The sequence below is a fragment of the Limanda limanda genome, chromosome 10 (genome assembly GCF_963576545.1).
Source record: "Limanda limanda chromosome 10, fLimLim1.1, whole genome shotgun sequence".
Taxonomy (NCBI): Eukaryota; Metazoa; Chordata; class Actinopteri; order Pleuronectiformes; family Pleuronectidae; genus Limanda; species Limanda limanda.
The window spans coordinates 15,829,671-15,847,623 of NC_083645.1; the positions used below are offsets into that span (position 1 = coordinate 15,829,671).

Below are 17,953 nucleotides of genomic sequence, written 5' to 3' on the forward strand. Positions count from 1 at the left end.
ATCATTATGGGAAAAAAAAAGACATTTCCCTGACAAATATTCTACAAATGTATTTTTTAAATGTAGCTACATGAAGTAACATTTTGTTTAAATTACTGTCTATTTTTACAGCCATGAACGTGTTTTGGAAGCCATTACAGAAGAGGCTGAGAAACGGGATATTGAGAGGTTTCAGCCTCTCATCGCCGGCATGACCATTCAGAACATTGCTCTTAAGGTATATACCAGACACATATGCACCCACTTACTTTATTAATTATAAATACTCCGATGTGGCAGCACTAGTTGATGCTATTTCCTGCATAAAAGTGTTGTCAGGTGTCAACTGGTATGTTATGTTCTATTTCAGTTATCTTCTCACCAGTGAGCATGATTTGCAAAACTGACTTAATGATTTTTGTCGGACAGGGTGGCTGCATGCAGCTGATAAATGCTTTGATCAGCCGAGGAGAGGAGTTGGACTTCAGGATCCATATTCGCTCAGAGCTGCAGAGACTGGGACTCAGAGACCTGCTGACGGTACAGAAAACACTCTTTGATCTTTCTCTCAAAGTGACTCTCCAACAACACACATTTGCCCAGCGTTGTTCTTATAACCCCCCCACTCCCGATGCCTGTGTCTTGCTGACTGGCTGAACACACGTACGCTGTAAGAAACTTTCTCTCAACTATCCAAACTCGGTGTTTGATTGTCACACTCTTCCTGTTATTCTCCCTCTTGCCTTTTTATCCCTCTGCCTGCATCCCATCCCTCTCCCCGCAGGAGGTGCGGACGATAGAAAATGAAGAGCTGAGGGTGCAACTTACAGTGTTTGATGAGCAGGCTGAGGATGACTCTGAGGACCTCAAAGCACGTCTTGATGACATCCGCATCGAGATGGAATATCCTTCCACTGGGAAAAATTGTCCCTCTGTAGAAATTCAAGGTCTACTTTCTGACTCTTGAAAGTGAAAGGCATCAGCCTGACAAAATCTATAACCTGGGTGCATCATATTTTTGATATTTTTGCGGACTCATCATTTTTTGTTTAAATTACATTGCAAGCTTGATAAGTGAGAGGAATACCCACCACCCAATTAGTTTTTCACACTGAAAACAAATATGCATGATTCAGACAGATAGTGTGTAGAATCTATAAAAATGAGACACAAAAGTTTGCTCCTCTCTTTCCCTCTATAATCAGCCTGACCACTTTTCTTCACAGACAGAAGAAAATGTAATATTTGCATACTTAATAAGCATAAGCCTGCAGGCCCTGGGGACACTGCAGTCCTCTGTAGCCGTTTCACATTCAAAATTAATCCTGGCCAATTAGTATCTCAAAGCTATTAGCTACTGTAGCGCTGTTAAGACGGCAAAACACCCAACTAAAATTCAACACTGCTCTGTTTGATCTCTAAATGATCCCCATCCACTATAAATACATACAAGTGTCAGTCCAGATATGTACACAACAACATTGTAAGCTAATTATCTAAGTATTGATTATTTATTTCTATTGTAAACAGGTTTCTTATTCATGCTACTACACTTTGATATCATTGTGAACACATGCATACTACTTTGATAGAAGACTACTTTATGAAAACCTGGACCTAAAATGCCTCAAAAGCCTCATGCTATACAGTTTATTACAGTAGAACCACATTCATAATGATGATGTCTTATTTAAATAGACGGATGCTAAGGATGTTGTTTCATATTTATCACACAGCATTTACTGTTTTCATCTCTTTAATGTCTTATGACATCCAGGATTGACAGGTTGTCAGTAAAAGCTGCTGTAATGCCTTCTGTTACTTCTGACGTGCAGTTACATTTTCCAACACAAGATGTCTCCCAGACCTTCACAACCCAGTGTTCAAGCAGTCCTGAGTCTGTCTGGCTCTGGCTATAACTAAAACTAAGAGATAACTTTGAAAACATAAACAAACCAAATGAAAGAGATTATCAAATAGATGACAAGTCCAGCATCACTCACATTTCCATGTCTCTGATATCCTGCAATGCACAAATGACAGTGTTGAGTATAAGTAATTTATACAGGAAAATGTTGCAAGACTAGTCAGCTTTGTCAGTGAAGTAACTGTTAGTGATATTGTGTGTTAATAATTGGACCTTAACTTCTTTTGCTTCACCGATGTGAGGGAAGTGTTTGAGATCCTGGTCAACACTGTGAAGGACTCCAAAGGGGAAAGCCACTTCCTGTCCGTGATGCAACATCTGCTGCTGATCCGCAACGACTATCTGGCCAGGTGACATACACAGTACACAGTCTCGCATGATGATACTCTCTCACACTCACTCTGCTCAATTATTCAGATCCTCACACAGTTGAGTTGATGTAATTCTGTTTCGCGACAACAGGGTTGATACTGTATCATCTGGGATATATTGCTGTCCCATTATTGTGATGGAGTTTTCCTTTTTTGGGGTAATAAACATGTATGATTGTTCGATTTTTTTATGCTTAAGCCAAATGAAAAAAAGAATGGCTGTGTTTGTTCATCTTATTACTTCACACTTTATTGGAACACAAACCCAGAAATACTATATACTTTTTTTTCACAGCCTCTATGAAGACAGCACATATCACACAAATAACAATCACTATAGAGTTGGACAGAGGACAACTGCATAAGGCACAATGCAAAAGAGCCACGCAGCTCCTGCATAGTGGTTGTGCAGTTGTAGAAATAAAACCAAAATAACCATGACAAAGGCAAGAAGGCAAAAATGTTCTCCATTTATTTGTTGCCGCTCTTCATCCACCTCTCCCTGTGCTCATCCCCTTCCCTTCATTTGCTGCTTGTTGTCTAGACCCCCGGTTCTGAGCCGTGAAATTAATACATGCAAAGAAGTCCAATTCCATTTTAATAGAAATGAGCACAATCACCTCTTATCACCAGAGAAATGCTAATGTCTCTCTCTGTGTCTTCCACCGCCCTTGGTGGTTTGGTTGTGGAAAAATATAGGGAAAGGAAAAGAGAATGATTGAATGACAAGATGAGAGTAGATGATGTTTGCACATTTACACACTGTCGGTCCACTTTAACACATAACATTGAAAGGACTAATAGTTTTCTTGATGTAAATAACAGAACAGCGCGACAATATGTGCAGACGTGCACATATTTGGATTGTGTTAGTAATGTTGTCCGCTGTTGTCTTGGTGGTTTCACACAGGCAGGAAACTGGTGTATTTTTAGCATTGTTTGGGGAACAAATTGTGAGGATGGAAAAAGGTAGGCTTGCCTAAACAACCGGTCCCAGCTGAAGTATCCCCCTCGTCCCCCTCTCTATCGCTTCAGTCCTTCCCTTTCTCTAATCCTACTTTTTCCATCCAGGTGATCCAGTGGAACACAATAGAGGTTGTCTGTAATGGACTCCGCCGAGAGAGACAGGAAGTAGGGGTGGGAGTGAGAGCTGCAGAATGGCAGAAAATACTGCTTGGTAATTACAGAGATGAAAAGAGAAGGGAGGCGGAGGGTGAGACAATAATGAGAAAGAAATTGAGAGTTGAGGTAAATTGCTAGGTAGATGCTGAGAGAATGAGGGAGGTACCGACACGGAATGGAAGAGTTGGCATATGCGTCAGAATGAATGATCGACTACCTGCTGCGTGGGGCTTTTTCATATTTGCTCTATTTCAATCTCAAGTTGAGATGGAGTAACTAATGCATTCATCTAAATGATCAAACTTGGAGCCATGTGCAGACTATGGATTATCACAGGCTATGATAAAGGGCTTTATTGATGAAGAAAATTTGACTTTGTATATGTAGTTTAAGATTTTTCAAAAATCTAACTGTCTAAATTTGAGTCAATCAGGATTTTATGTGTTTTCATGAGTGTCAAATGTAGGATTTAGTCAAATAATACATTTCACTTTGACCACTAGATGTCTCTCTTGCTCCACCAATAAATCTCTTGAATCCTAGTGAAGGATAGGAATAAGTGTTAGACAGAGACAGGGTGACTAAGAGAGATGAGGGAAACAGGAGGGGGAGGGGGGGCAGACAGAATAAATAAAGTATTGAGTTTGTGACTCTGGCTGCATCTAATGGGGTCAGGGAATAAGACACCTCCAAAATTGAGTGTCTGTGTGAAGCCAGCTTGATCAGACGGGGCGCAGGGCACACACCAACACACTCTCACGAGCACAGTTGCACACAATCAATCTTTGTGACAAGAAACTCAAACTGTCATGCTGGCACGGACAGCCAATCTCAGTTACAAAGACGGAGTGACAGAGCATGAGTGTTCACACATTTATCTGAACAAATGACCCTACTTGCTCTTTCAGTCAGTCCCATACTCTACTCACACAAGAGCCAGGTTTCGTGTTAATGTGTACAATATACTGGTATTGTGAAATACCTATTTGCTATTGTGCCACTAGTAACACTTGCTTTTTCCCCCCAAGCACCACATAAAAGTTCTCATTCTCTACCATTTCCCTCCCTCCTTTCTCCCGCATGTCTCTCTCTCCATCTCCCACTCCATCCCTCTGTCACACCCTCCTCCCCACAGGCCTCAGTACTACAAGTTGATAGACGAGTGTATCGCTCAGATCGTGCTTCACAGGAATGGAGCTGACCCTGACTTTAAGTGCCGTAACCTTAGCCTCAACATTGAAGGCTTGATAGGTGAGTTGTTGTGACCAGAACAAACACATGCGTGATCAAGTCTTTACTTTCCTCTGTCTATGTGTCCATCACCTGTGTGTATGTGTGTGGGTGTGTGTGTATTTGTATATATATATATATATATATATATATATGTGTATACATGGAATACACATGGGCTGGGAAAATCAAACAATACCCAGCAGTACTGTGACATTCACACCATATTTCATTACCCCGCTCCAATCACTGGCACACTACTGTGTTGCTGTCAATTGCAATAAACATGCCTCTGCGTGATTTCATTAAAGTAAATTTGGTCATAATACAGGTGCAGTCACCAAGAATCACCACAGGGTGGTGCCAGAGAGGGAACACACCTCACGCGGGCTATATTCTGCTTATCACAAGGACAAAAGATTTGCCAAATTTAGAAATCCCATAATCTGATTTCAAAATACATTGGGTAATATTTCTTTGTCCTTTTCTATTGTTTGAGCCCTGACAGAAACATAATGCTATATTGGTGAGATGGTAACTTTCAGTGACTGGTGGTGATTGTATCTGTATACCATTAATCAGCTGTGCTTCCCATGCGCGTGCATCTGCGACTCTCCTATGTTTGAGTTCCTGTGTGGAAGACACAAAATCCAAACAGCAGTAGTGACACAGACTTTACTTCACCGCGCCATGTCGACCCCTGTCCCTCTCTGTTGAATACAAACACCAAATGTTTCATCTTCATCAAGTGTCTCGGTGAAAACACATAGATCTTGGGAGCATGAGTGACATCTCTAAATGTTGACTAGCAAACACCTGCGGACTATAAAACTAAACCAGAGCAGAGTTTGAGGTGTATAGGCCACGTCTCAGGAGTTCAATACTCCTTTATGGCAGGTCTCCGTTGCTCACCGCAGGAGGCTCTAATTGCACTGCTTCTAAATGTGTCCTGACACACACACACACACACACAGGCTGGCTGGCCTCCTTTAAGACTGCCAGAGTTATTATCGGTGGAAAGCAGCCCAATTCTGCCCCGCATGCATTATTTAGTGTTTTTCTTTGAACTCTGAAATTCAGCACAGTTTTTCCCCACATTCTGTCTCCCTTAGTGCTCTCTCTCTTCGAAGTTTGTCCCATTTAGCCCAACCACCATGACAGAAGTAACACCGCCCCCCCCCCCACCATTACGCGTCCAATAACCATGTGCCATCTACTCATACACAAAATGCACGCTCTGAAATTGTATGTGGGTTGGCGTTTTATTGTGAGGTGCTTTCATCCGGCAAAACCTCCTCTTTCACAAAATAGAGTTCTCCTTTCGCTCTGGCTTGCTTACAAACTCTTCTAGATGCACAAAACCTGGCAGAGTTTCAACTCCCTTTTTCCACTAGCCATATTTTAATTGCAGCTGAAGACTCGCACTTTATCTCACTATCTGTATGATTCACTTTTCTATGAGTTAATGCGGCTTCTTTATTTTTCGGTTTAAGCTTTTCACAGCTCTCCTGTCTCTGCGATCTATCTGCTTGATCCCCCTCCTGGGCAGCATGATTAGCCGTCTTTGATCCACTGACTTTGTGCTATTCATCTTCATGTTAATTAGCTCCTTTACTGCACATGCTCGCTAAGCCCTCTGGCTCTGAACCACCTGTAGACCCCACATTTATTCTGGAAAAGTATCCCATTGGTCAGCCTGTGTCCTTATCACCCTGTCCTCTGTCAGGCAGAATCTCTGATAATGGGATTACTCGCAGACTGTTGTATAGTCGTTCGTGTATTTTCTTTCTGAAAAAGATTGTGGGGGATATAAGACTTTGAAAAAGTGGTGTCAGATGAATTTCGCTCCCTCATCTCCTCCACATACATTTATTCAGACAAAGGTCTTTAAAGGTAATGATGTGAAGAAGAAGCATCCACCAGATAGCATCCTATTGTAACGAGATGCCTCCACAGGGCTCCCACAGTCCTTGACTTTGAGTCATGAGATAAGGAAGAAGAGGGAGAAAGGATGCCTTCTCTGTGTGTATGTGTCTGTTTGTGAATGTGTGTGTGTGTGTGCACACAGCATGTGCCAGACCGAAGGGTACAATGTCTTCACAGCCAGACGTGCGCAGCTGCGGCGTCTGAAACCCTTATCTTACCCACATCCCTTTTTTTCCTCTTTTTCTTTTTCTTCCTCCTGTCTTTTGTCCACAGACAACATGGTTGACCAGACCAAGGTGGAAACCAGTGAGGCCAAGGCCAGTGAGTTGGGGAAGAAGGTGAAATACAGTTATTCACAATGAAATGAATAACATACGCACTCACACACAACAATGGCAGGACATACACACAGACCTATTTACGTGTCAATCCAGAAGCACGCAAGCTATTACAATCATATGGACACAAAAGGGGGAAAAAACGTACATTTCTCCTTGATACACACTGACAGACTAGGATCATAATGAAATTCTATGGAACCAGTGTCTGGCTGACATGGGATGAGAAAAAAAGGAGAAGCTGGGGGTGAGAGAATGAGCATACACATATCTGATAGCCAACCAGCAGACACATTTTACTGGCTCGCAAAACACACGCACACACATTCACACACACATTCACACAAGGGGGTAAATGCCTTGATTGCGGCATGCTGCTACTCTGATGTTTCTGTCCGAGTGACAGGATAATTGCCAAGAGGGAGGTAAAACTAGCGTTCATCCTGGCACACATGAAGACACGCACACTCAGACAGGATCATATCCACACAAATACACATCGCATGAACACACTTGGATTCATTTTTGTTGACCACACGCACACCATAGTGCTAGTTGTGCATGATGGGGTAATTGCAGGCAGTCTCTTTGGCAGGAATTAAGGATGAGGCTGTCAGGGCGCTGACAGCGAGAGTAACGGATCTGCTGTCTGCAAATTAAACAGCCATGTGTGTGTCTGTGTGTTCATGTATTCATCCGTTTAAATGCTCCTAGCGTGTTTGTCAAGGAAAAAACCCACGGACATTTAATGAAAGTTCGAAAATGAAACACTGAGATGAAAATGTTTCTCCTGCTCCTTTTTTCATTTTGGAAGTGAAGTCGTTAAAAAAAGAAAGTGAGAAGTGAGCTCATACAAGTGCACTGAAGCAGTCTAACTCAATAATTGACACTAATTTGCAGTGTAAATTATACAATGAAATTGAAAGCATCAGACTGCAGGAAATGGCTTCCACAGGTCTTTGAGATAGGGAAACTGCTGCAGTTTCAAAAGGGAGGCTGAAGGCTTGTGCATGCACAATATCTCACCAGAGAACCAGTGATCTGGTATAGCTTCAGGATTCTAATGTATTTACGTTGTGTTGTTATGTGGTTTACTTCACAATCATCCTTTAAATGACTTGTTTATGAAACGACTTAGCCTTTTACAACTTCTTAGCTCAACCTTATTCTTTTGGTAGTGCCCCCTCTGATTTGCAGCTTCACTACTTTCATTCGTATCTCATTTTATTCAGCCTTTATTTTATAACTAGGCTTGGTTGACAGAAAATCATATGCGGGGAAATTTATTTTGTTTGTCAGTTTTATTCTTTCACATTATGGCTGATGTCAAGCAGAGAATTGTCTTTTTAAAACATTGCTATTGTAATTTATGACGTTATTATTCTTCAGTGTTGAATTCATACTTAAAATCATTTTAAATTGACTAGCCACTCCAAAACAACATTTTGATTATATTTTTCTATGCACACTCCCTTACGATGTTTTATTTACTCAGTTCTGCCTGTCGCCCATCCTGAGTTCCTTACAACGAAGGGGAAGAGATTTGTTTACCATGTGGCTGTCACTTGTGGAACTGCATCAGCAAATGTTGCACACAATTAATTGAATATTCAGGACACAAACATACCAGACATGCCACTTTCAACAAAGTGACACAGTATCTATTTTTTAGCACTCCGTGAAATCTAAAAAGAAACAACAACATTGTGTTCTGCCCACAACATCATGCCAATTGGACTTGACTTCCACACAGAACTTTCACCAGAAACTGTTCCCAGCACTTTTTTAGGAACTTACTGAACCTAAGTCTATTTCTCTCTCCATGACTCTTATCATGTGCATCAGCTGGATTCAGAGTTGACGGCGCGCCACGAGTTGCAGGTGGAGCTGAAAAAACTGGAGGGCGACTACGAGCAGAAGCTGCGGGACCTGAGCCAAGAGAAGGAACAGCTGGCCTCTTCTAAGCAGGAGCGAGAGAAGGAGAATCAGGGTCTACAACAAGAGCTAGGCACTCTGAAACAGCAGGTACAAACAAGCACGTACACACACCCACCTGGCTGTGTGAGCCTTAATGCCTTTTTAATTCAAATAACTCAAAATCTTATAGAGTTTACAATTTTGGGCTTTTTTTCAAGTCAACAAGGTTAATTGGAAAACTTATTTATAGAAAGTCTCGATGTGTAAATCAATCTTGACTTGCCAATTTTTTTGCCTGAGTCTGAAAGTAATGCACCCAAAATAAAAAGGTTACTAGTCTTCAAGTCGATAGCAGTCTCCTCGGAGAAATTAAAGTCAGAATAACCATATGAGATGCCGAGACAAAACCAGTTACACCAAAAACTGTCCAACATCTATGCACACACCCACACAAATGCAGAAGGCTCCTGGCTTTAAATTCTAGCATGGCAATGAAAAGAAGGAGAGGAGAAAAAAGTCTGGAAAAAATATTGTGAGAAGAGGCCAAATCCTTGAGAGATTAAGAAACTCAATAAAAACATGGAAAGTGGGGAAATGGGAGTCGAAAAGAAAGAAGAAGAAAGGGAGGGGATGGAGACGGGACAAACAGAATGTTTTTAAGGCCAAGACACACATACTGTGTTTGTGTGTGTTGCTGTACATGTATCTTTGTGAGGACCATCTTTAACATAGACCCTACAGAGCAAGGACAGATTTTGACCGTTCCTTACTTTTCCAATGGGCTGTTTGAGGGTGAAGACTTGGTTTTAGGGTTAGGGAATAAATTATGCCGATGAGTGTCCTCACTAAGATAGAAGTACAAAAGTGTTTGTGTGTGTGTGTGGGGGGCACATACAGTTGGGAGGCAAAGATGAGGATTGTTTAGCTGTCAGTGTCCTGCTGCCGCACCAGCTGGACTCTGCCTCACAGTGACACCCCAACTCACAAACAGACCAAGTGACCCAGAACCGTCTATGTGTGTACATGTGTGTATTTGTTTCTGTCAGTAGGAGAACTACACTGCTCCAAAATGAGCTTCATCCAAAGTGGCTAATGCCAGCAGAGTCATCTTCGCACACTTTCACACACACACACACACACACACACACACACACACACACACACACGGACACATATGCACATGCAGTTGTCCAAAGCATCAACAGCATCACGAGGCAGGCATCAAACAAGCTTCTCATTCTAAGATGGCTCACTTTCTGTGTGTTTGAGGCGCTGCCCATCGAAGATTTCTTCACATGTAGAGATCTCTCACTGTTTGGCTGTGTGATGCTGTGCCCAGCTCTTCATCTGCCGCCTCACTAAGAAAGCCTGCCTCCGAGGCCCTTCATGCCTGTTACTGTCTTCTTTTTCAAAGTTAGAGGAAGCGGCACAGTTTGTTTTGCTGTGTACACTTGCAACAACACGTTACACACCTAAGAACACATACAGCAAATACACCTCTCCATACATCCACTGCACTCGCCGTACTAACCAGTGTTAGTGATCAGGTGCTGTTTGGTTGTCGGAACGTCTTCAGTGAAACAACTGCACACTTCACTGTGAAGTCACTTCTTTAGGTTTGCTGAGTAAAATTGAAGAAAATACGGGCAAACATGTGGGTCGCTTGAAATAAAACTCGCAGTGAAGTCGTTTCAGCGAACAGTGGTACATTTTCATCCTCTCTATACATCCTCTTTAAATCACATATAAAATATTCCCCCTCAACTCTCCGTCTTTTCTCACAGCCAAATATTAGCTGACTAACTTAATTGAGTTGGACCGTTTTCCCGACAATTTATATAAATACTTTAATCAGTATTTCAATGTTGAAATAATTTTTTTATTTCACACTCACTCTTTTAATGTAAAAATTTGTCTTCCTCTTTAAAACTTCTTCTTCCTCTGTGGACTTAATTCCCCCCTGCTGTGTTTTATTTTTTTCTCTCCACGCCTTGTTCTCCATTCTCTCCCCATCTCTCCCCAAACCCAGTGCCCAGACTTTAATCCCTCTAACTGTTTCCTCTTTTCCACCTCTTTGTTCTTTTTTTTCCCTCTCAAACCTAATCACTCTGCTGGCTCGGCCGTTCACTGCTTGAAATTGCCAAACAAAATTAATGTCATTTCAAAAAATAAACAGAAACCAACAGTCAAGACATGCTAGTATGATAAATGATTGTATTTTGTTCACCATATACAGTAGAACAGAAGTTGATTTTAATCATTATTTATGATAATTAATTGTGTCCTTACTTCCCCACAGATTGAAACACTGTCTAAGGATCTGGAAGAGGCCAAGACTAAAGTTATCACAGTGACCGTTCCCGTGCCAACACCTGGTGTGCCCCCTCCCCCGCCCGCCCCTCCCCTCCCTGGCCAGAATGTCGGTATGGCCCCTCCACCTCCACCCCCTCCTCCACCTCTACCAGGCTATGCAGCCATACCTTTTCCCCCACCGGCTCCTCCGTTACCTGGTCAAGGCAATATTCCTCCACCACCTCCTTTGCCTGGCATGCCAGGACCGCCACCACCCCCGCCCCTTCCTGGCATGGCAGGCCCGCCGCCTCCTCCACCCTTACCTGGGATGGGACCTCCACCACCACCGCCCCCACCTGGGTTTCCTGGTATGCCTCCACCACCCCCGGGCCCAGGCATGCCTCCACCACCACCATTTGGCATGGGAGGATGGGGTGCGCCCGCTCCCCCTCCTCTTCCTTTTGGGCTCCAACAGAAGAAGGATTACAAGCCTGAGGTTCAGCTGAAGAGAGCCAACTGGAGCAAGGTCAGTGCTCGAATAGATCACCAATATTGGAAAAGTAGAAAATGTATTGGTCTTTCATGATTACTTCTATGTATTGATTGGTCATATGTAGGGTTGCAAAATTCTGGCAATATTCCAGCTTGGAAACTTTCCATGGGAATTAACAGGAATTAACGGGAGTATACGGGAATAAACGGGAATATAACGGGAATTAACGTGAATAAACTGGAAATGTTGTAGGTAATTTATACTAACTGTATTTACCTTGTCATATACAGACATAAATATAAACATTTTGTTTTGTCGTAGGCTGATTTGAGACCCGGAGGAAACTTTGGGCACTTGAGTTAATATGCTTCTGCATCGTTGTGTCATTCTTAACATAGGTCTTTGTACAGTATTTGCTAATGTACACAGCGTTTCCTTCTACATTTGATGGGGTGAAATGTCTCCACACATGAGATGACACTAATGCAATGCCAGAGATATAAATAGTTAGCCAAACAATTGGAATCGTCTGTAAAAATATTTTACAATTGATGGATAAATGAATGGAAATAGGCTAGATGAACAGATGAACAATCCTCAATCAGCATGCTAATATATTTTCCCCAGTAATATCATCGAAACTTACCTGACTAGTCCTGCACACTACAGCAGGCCTCAATAGCCCTGCTGTAGAGTGAAGGATGCTGGGAATTATCTGTGCATGTGATGGAAGAATGCACAGTGGAGGGTTGAAATTCAACGTGCAGTGTGTGCTGCATTCCATACATCATTAAAATAGAGTTTTGAATGATGTTTTTATTGCTCAGCGTTTAATTTGCTTTTTTTTTTTTTTTTTTTCAAAATTCCTGAGCTTAACCTCCTATGGAAAGTTTCCGGAAATTTACCGGAAACTTTCCGCCCCTTTGCAACCCTAGTCATAGGATACAACTAACCTTTCGCTTTGGAATGTGTCTAGCTCCCTCGAACTGTTTCTTAAAAAGTCTAAAATTCAATAATATGAATTTTAGGCCTTAATAATAATTGTATATATAGGGTAGGTTAAGTGGATTCAAATATTATGCACTTAAAGTTTTTTAGGTAGGTAGTTTAGAATAAATTATTGGGCGACTCTGATATTCCTTTGTATTTATCATTATCAACAGGTCTGAAAGTTAATTAACCAGGGTTGTACAAATGTCATAAGAAGTCATAAATTTAACATTTTGAAACGTGCAGAAACCCCGAAGTCCGTTTTTAATGCCAAAAATCTCACCATTGTTGAAAATGAATCTCATTTTCAGCTGATTTATCATAGTGTTTTTCAGCTTCTCATTATCACACAAATGGAACTCTCGCATTGAAACAGATAAGGATTTTATGGTAAATAATTCAAACCTAATTTAAAGTTTGCGTGGCAAAGTTTGAAGATGCAATATGAAATAGCTCAGGGTGGGCTTTTGTGTGAGATGGATCTTTAACAGTGAGATGGTGAACTAAAGTGACTTGCACGCATACGTGTATCTCATGACAATGTGCTTCATGTTCTTCCCCTCCCTCTCATCTGTGATGGTTAAAACATCAAAACTGCCCTCTGTCTTTCTTTAGCCTAAAGCTACTGTTTAATGGCTTCAGCAGACTTCATCAGCATTTACTCTCTCTCTCCCACTCTCTCTCTCTCCCCCTCTCTCCCTCCCTCTCTTGCTGGTGAGTGTTTGACGAGGATGTCACAGAAATTGCTTTTTAATAAGCCTTCTTCTTTTAACTGCACCACTGAAAGATAATTAAATTGCTGCTAGAAAGGACAGTGTTCTTTTGTAATTTAAATTAACTTTTTTTTATGGCCTGGTCTCTTTCTTTCTTTCTTGCTCTTTCAGCTCATCCCAATATCACATTTCCTTTCCATGCTCTCTGTCTTTTCCGTCCAACGTCCCCACCCCTGAGGCTTTGTCCATAATGAAAGGCCTGATATCTGTAAATTTACTACCACCGCTTTCTCATTCGCTCTCTCGGTTTCACTTTCTCTCTTTGTCTTTTCCCTTCGATGAGAACACTCAGAAAGCGGAGGGGGGGGGGGGAAGATGAAGTTAATTGTGACTTGTGACTAGAATAGAGAACGAGTGCAACACCAAGACATGGAGAGGTTTACAGAGAGAGCAGCCGATAATGGGCGAAGGAAGAAATGAGATGGGTAGGAAAGGGAGTGGAAACCCCTCTATATCTTTGCATTTCTGTGTGTGAAGCTCTGAAGCTCAATATGCTTTGTGGTAGAAACACTGTGAAGAAGATTAGAGGAAATTACATCTTGTTTCCTGCTTTTTTTCTTTTGTACGTCCTTCCATCCTCATCCCCTCCCTCTACTACCACACTGCTGGCGTCATACACCAGCCTGTTGTTTCTTTTGTTCTCTCAACTTCTTTATCTGCTCATCTCATTGTTTGCCGTACAGCTCACCATTTTTGGAACATTTGTCACTTTTGATGATACAGCCACCTCGCAGAAACAATACATCTGCCCTTTTAACCCTCTCCATTCTCCCCCCCCCTCTCTGTGTATACTGGTCTTCTCTCTCAGATCGGACCTGAAGACCTCTCTGAGAACAGTTTCTGGACCAACGCGAAAGAGGATAAATATGAAAGCAATGAGCTCTTTGCCAAACTCACCTTGACCTTTTCCTCACAGACAAAAAGTGAGTGCTTGCGTTTTTTTTTGTTTTTTTTTACCTTCTATGGTTCATGTTTAGTTTCACAGTAATAAGCAAAGTCTTCCTCTGTCTCTCACCTCCCTCCCCATCTCGCCCAAACTCCACATCTATTTCAATCCTCCTGCCGTTGCTTCCATCAGCCACTAAAGGTAAGAATATCACACACACACTTCCATTTAGTTTGTTTTTTTCACACATCTTCTCCAGCCCTTTTCACCCTTCTCTCTCTCTGCTCGGAGGACACGCTGCATATTTACATTATTCAGCAATTCTGTGTCAAACCAGACACTCCCGTGAGTTCATGAATAAACCACCCACACCTGTGTTCATCTTCTCGAGTGTGCCCAATGACTTGTTGTGCAGAGACGGTGCGCTCCCAACCGGGGTGAGATAAATTGGGACTTGGGGGACGGAGGGAGAGATGGATAGAGGGATAAGGAGAAGGTCACCGATGTCCTTTGACTAGCCACCTGCTGTCCTGGCACAAAGCGCTGACACATGGGCATACGCTCACATGCGCACACCTGTCCACTCTTATCACCTTGTCCCGGTGTCACTGAGCCTTCTGCTCCAACCTCTCCATATTCATATCATAACCAGGATGCTGGGAACCCTCAGACAGACAGTGCGCGTGGGTGTGTATATAATTCCGTCTGACCTTCAGATTTAGTCTCCCTGCGCATACACACACAGCTTGTGTCATATACATAAACAGCCTACGCAGGCACACATGGCTGATGCTAGCTGTAGATGTCACCTAAATGTCAGTGTTGGCAGCTGCCCCATCTGCATTCACCTGTATGGCAAGTCCTTACTTCCGCTTGTCACTCCCTAATTTGACCCTCCGCCCCCTTGGCCTGTTCACCCACGCTTTCCTTTTATTGGCCGAGACAGCCGCCTGTTGCAGTTGATGTCTAATAACCTTTTCTGAGAGCTCACTATAAAGACACTGTGGCCTTTTCATAGCCCCACACCTGTCTGTTTGTCTGCCCGTGTGGCTGTACTGAATGAGAAGGAGAGGGAGAGAGATTCGCCGAGGTTTTTTTACTGTGTGTGTGTGTGAGGTTGATTTCCTGTGTGTGTTATGAATGTGTTGAAATCTGGTAGTTCGGACTAAAACATTGAAGCAGTATTGGGATTTGGTTTAGCGGTTGTGGATGCATTTAAGTTGTGCGTGTGTGTTTGTGAATACTTGTGTGGTTTGATCCACACTGTGTCTATAGTGTGTATACATGCATGCGTGTCTGTGGCAGCCCATGCGCATATTTCCAATAAGCTACCAGCTGCAGGTTGACCCTTCACCCCCCGTCCTTCCTTCTCTTGCTTAAACACACTGCTCAAGGCCTAATCCATTCCTTCTGACCTCCTTATCATCTCCTTATCCCTCACCTCTGGGAGCCTGGCTTGACTCTTCCTCATCCTACTCCTCCTCTTGCGCCTCCCATTCCTTGTTACCCAGCAAAAGCAGATCGACACCAAACCGAGTCTCCGCTGACCCTCCCTGACCCGTCCGCCTCCTCTGCATCGCCTGCCCAGCAGCGCAGCTGGGGTCGCACACACACACACCCACACAGAAAACACACTTTCGGGTAGGGGTGGCACGCTCAGAGCAGGGTCAGGGGTGTTGACCTCGGAGGCTCGGCGGAAGAGCAGAGAGCTGATGGTGGGAGACACACCCTCTGGCTGCAAATGGCTCTCATGGACAAAATTACACACTCTGACACACACACTGAGAGACTGCACATATATTCAATCATTTTATCTCTGTAGTTATTTCCGTTTTCAGTCTCTGTATCTGTTAAAAAGCGCAGGCCAGTTATCCTTTATGCTGCTGATACTCTCCAGCTACTTAGTCAAATTTCCCCACAATCCAATCAAATGGAAGAGATTGTAATCATAACATTTATCGCTTGTATTAATTGAAGTGATATTTTTTTATGTTGGGATGGATTTTGCGACAACACGAGCAGAGCTTGTGAAATCCTATTTAACAGTCGACATCCCCCTGAGTCCCCTGACATTTACAATCAGTTATTAGCATTTGGTTTATGTTAATTTACACGTCAATTATTCTTTATTACTATCCTTCATTTAATATGTATACATCTATACAATTTTAGCTCTCGTACACACAAACATGCACATGCACACGCATGCACATTCTTGTACTTACATCTTAGTGAAGACACTCATTGGCATTATGCATTTGCCAGCCCCTTACCTTAACCTCAACCATCACAACTAAGTGCCTTACCCGTGCTCCTTGGACGGTACCGGGAACCAAGTCCTCCCTGTGTGCCTGAGCCCTTCGGACCTAACCTGACCTAAGCCCAATTCTTACCCTCAAACAAGACTTTGAAAAAGTGAGGACCGGCCAAAATGTCTTCACTCCATAAGGTCTATGCTCAAAATGGTCCTCACAAATATGACTACAGGTGAACACATACACACACACTCACCTCATGCCTAATAAACTAAGCTATTTCGGCATTGAACCTACTTGGCTGCGTGTTTTTACCAGTTCTGAGGTCAGGGAAAGCAATAACATCAACTATTGGAGAAAAGCTCCACCTTTGCTGATTTATTCCAGTCGAGCCTTCTTTACCTCAAAACTTTTCACCTTTCCTCCTCTGGAACTCCTCGACCAACCTGGCAAACAACCATTGAAGTCAAGGTCCCTGTTAGTTGCACCGCGCTGCTGAACATCTAAGTCACTCGGATTGAACTACAAAACTCTGATATCAAATTAGAAATATTCATTTTAGATGCACTGTTGGGGCAGGCTGCCTGATAGTTTTCTCCATGTCAGTGTATCCATTCGTGTGATGTTGATAAAGCATATTGAGGTTTAATTTACATTTTAGGTGGTGGGCGTTTTAGTTTTACCAAACCACTGCCTTTTGAATATAAAATATGTGATGATATATTAATAAGACTGCATGGATTTTTTTCTTTTTATTACACAACTACGCTTTTGAATGAAGTTGAACTGATGCCCAGTCTGAGATTATAGCAAGCTGTACATCTGTGAATGTCTGTTTGATTTGATTACAAAAAAATCTATTTAAGGCTCCATCCAGAGCCTTCACAGCAATGTATGTGTTAATGTGACTCCAAATTCCACTGCACTGTTTGTGCTGGAGAAACCATGCTATTATTTTTCCCCCCATCATTGTGAATGTAAGGGCTTAGCATCAGCGATGTGATATAACTACTTGCAATTGCAGACAGAGTAGAGACATGAGCGAGTATGTGTTGGTGTAAAGTAGTTCAGGCGGCAAGCTTATTCTAACATTTTCTCTCAAGCCACTGGTTCTTAATTCCTCACTTTTAAGTCAGTGTGTTTGTTTTCTGCTTTTTGATATGTTTTCTTCTTTCTTTTGGTCATAATAATAGTTATATAAATAGGTGGACAGAAATGGTTTTCATTCAAAGTTACTCAGTTGTTTAGGAAGTGTAGGACGGCAATGACAAGGCTAGAATTTGTCCCTTTTTCATTCATATTTTTTCCCTTTTTAGACTAGCGGGTACCTATTGAAGTTGGAACCTCAGATAGGCCAATTAGCAAAAGAATGAGAGAGAGAGCCAGAGGAGGAGGAGGTATAGGTGGAAAAAAACAAGAGTGAGCAGAGGGAAAGACTGGGCTACAGGGAGCGT

At 42.5% G+C, this 17,953-nt stretch overlaps 1 protein-coding gene across 1 annotated transcript in view; it reads left to right on the forward strand.

Moving 5' to 3' along the window:
- LOC133011408 (protein diaphanous homolog 1) overlaps window positions 1-14,685 on the forward strand; it is a 40,263-nt gene extending 25,578 nt beyond the window's left edge. Inside the window, exons 9-18 of the mRNA XM_061079139.1 lie at window positions 112-217; window positions 409-519; window positions 764-882; window positions 2,140-2,256; window positions 4,535-4,650; window positions 6,829-6,893; window positions 8,739-8,918; window positions 11,110-11,628; window positions 14,167-14,281; window positions 14,660-14,685. Of these exons, the coding sequence (XP_060935122.1) occupies window positions 112-217; window positions 409-519; window positions 764-882; window positions 2,140-2,256; window positions 4,535-4,650; window positions 6,829-6,893; window positions 8,739-8,918; window positions 11,110-11,628; window positions 14,167-14,281; window positions 14,660-14,685 (1,474 nt within the window). The remainder of the gene's footprint in view (window positions 1-111; window positions 218-408; window positions 520-763; window positions 883-2,139; window positions 2,257-4,534; window positions 4,651-6,828; window positions 6,894-8,738; window positions 8,919-11,109; window positions 11,629-14,166; window positions 14,282-14,659) is intronic.
- Window positions 14,686-17,953: the final 3,268 nt, after the last annotated feature.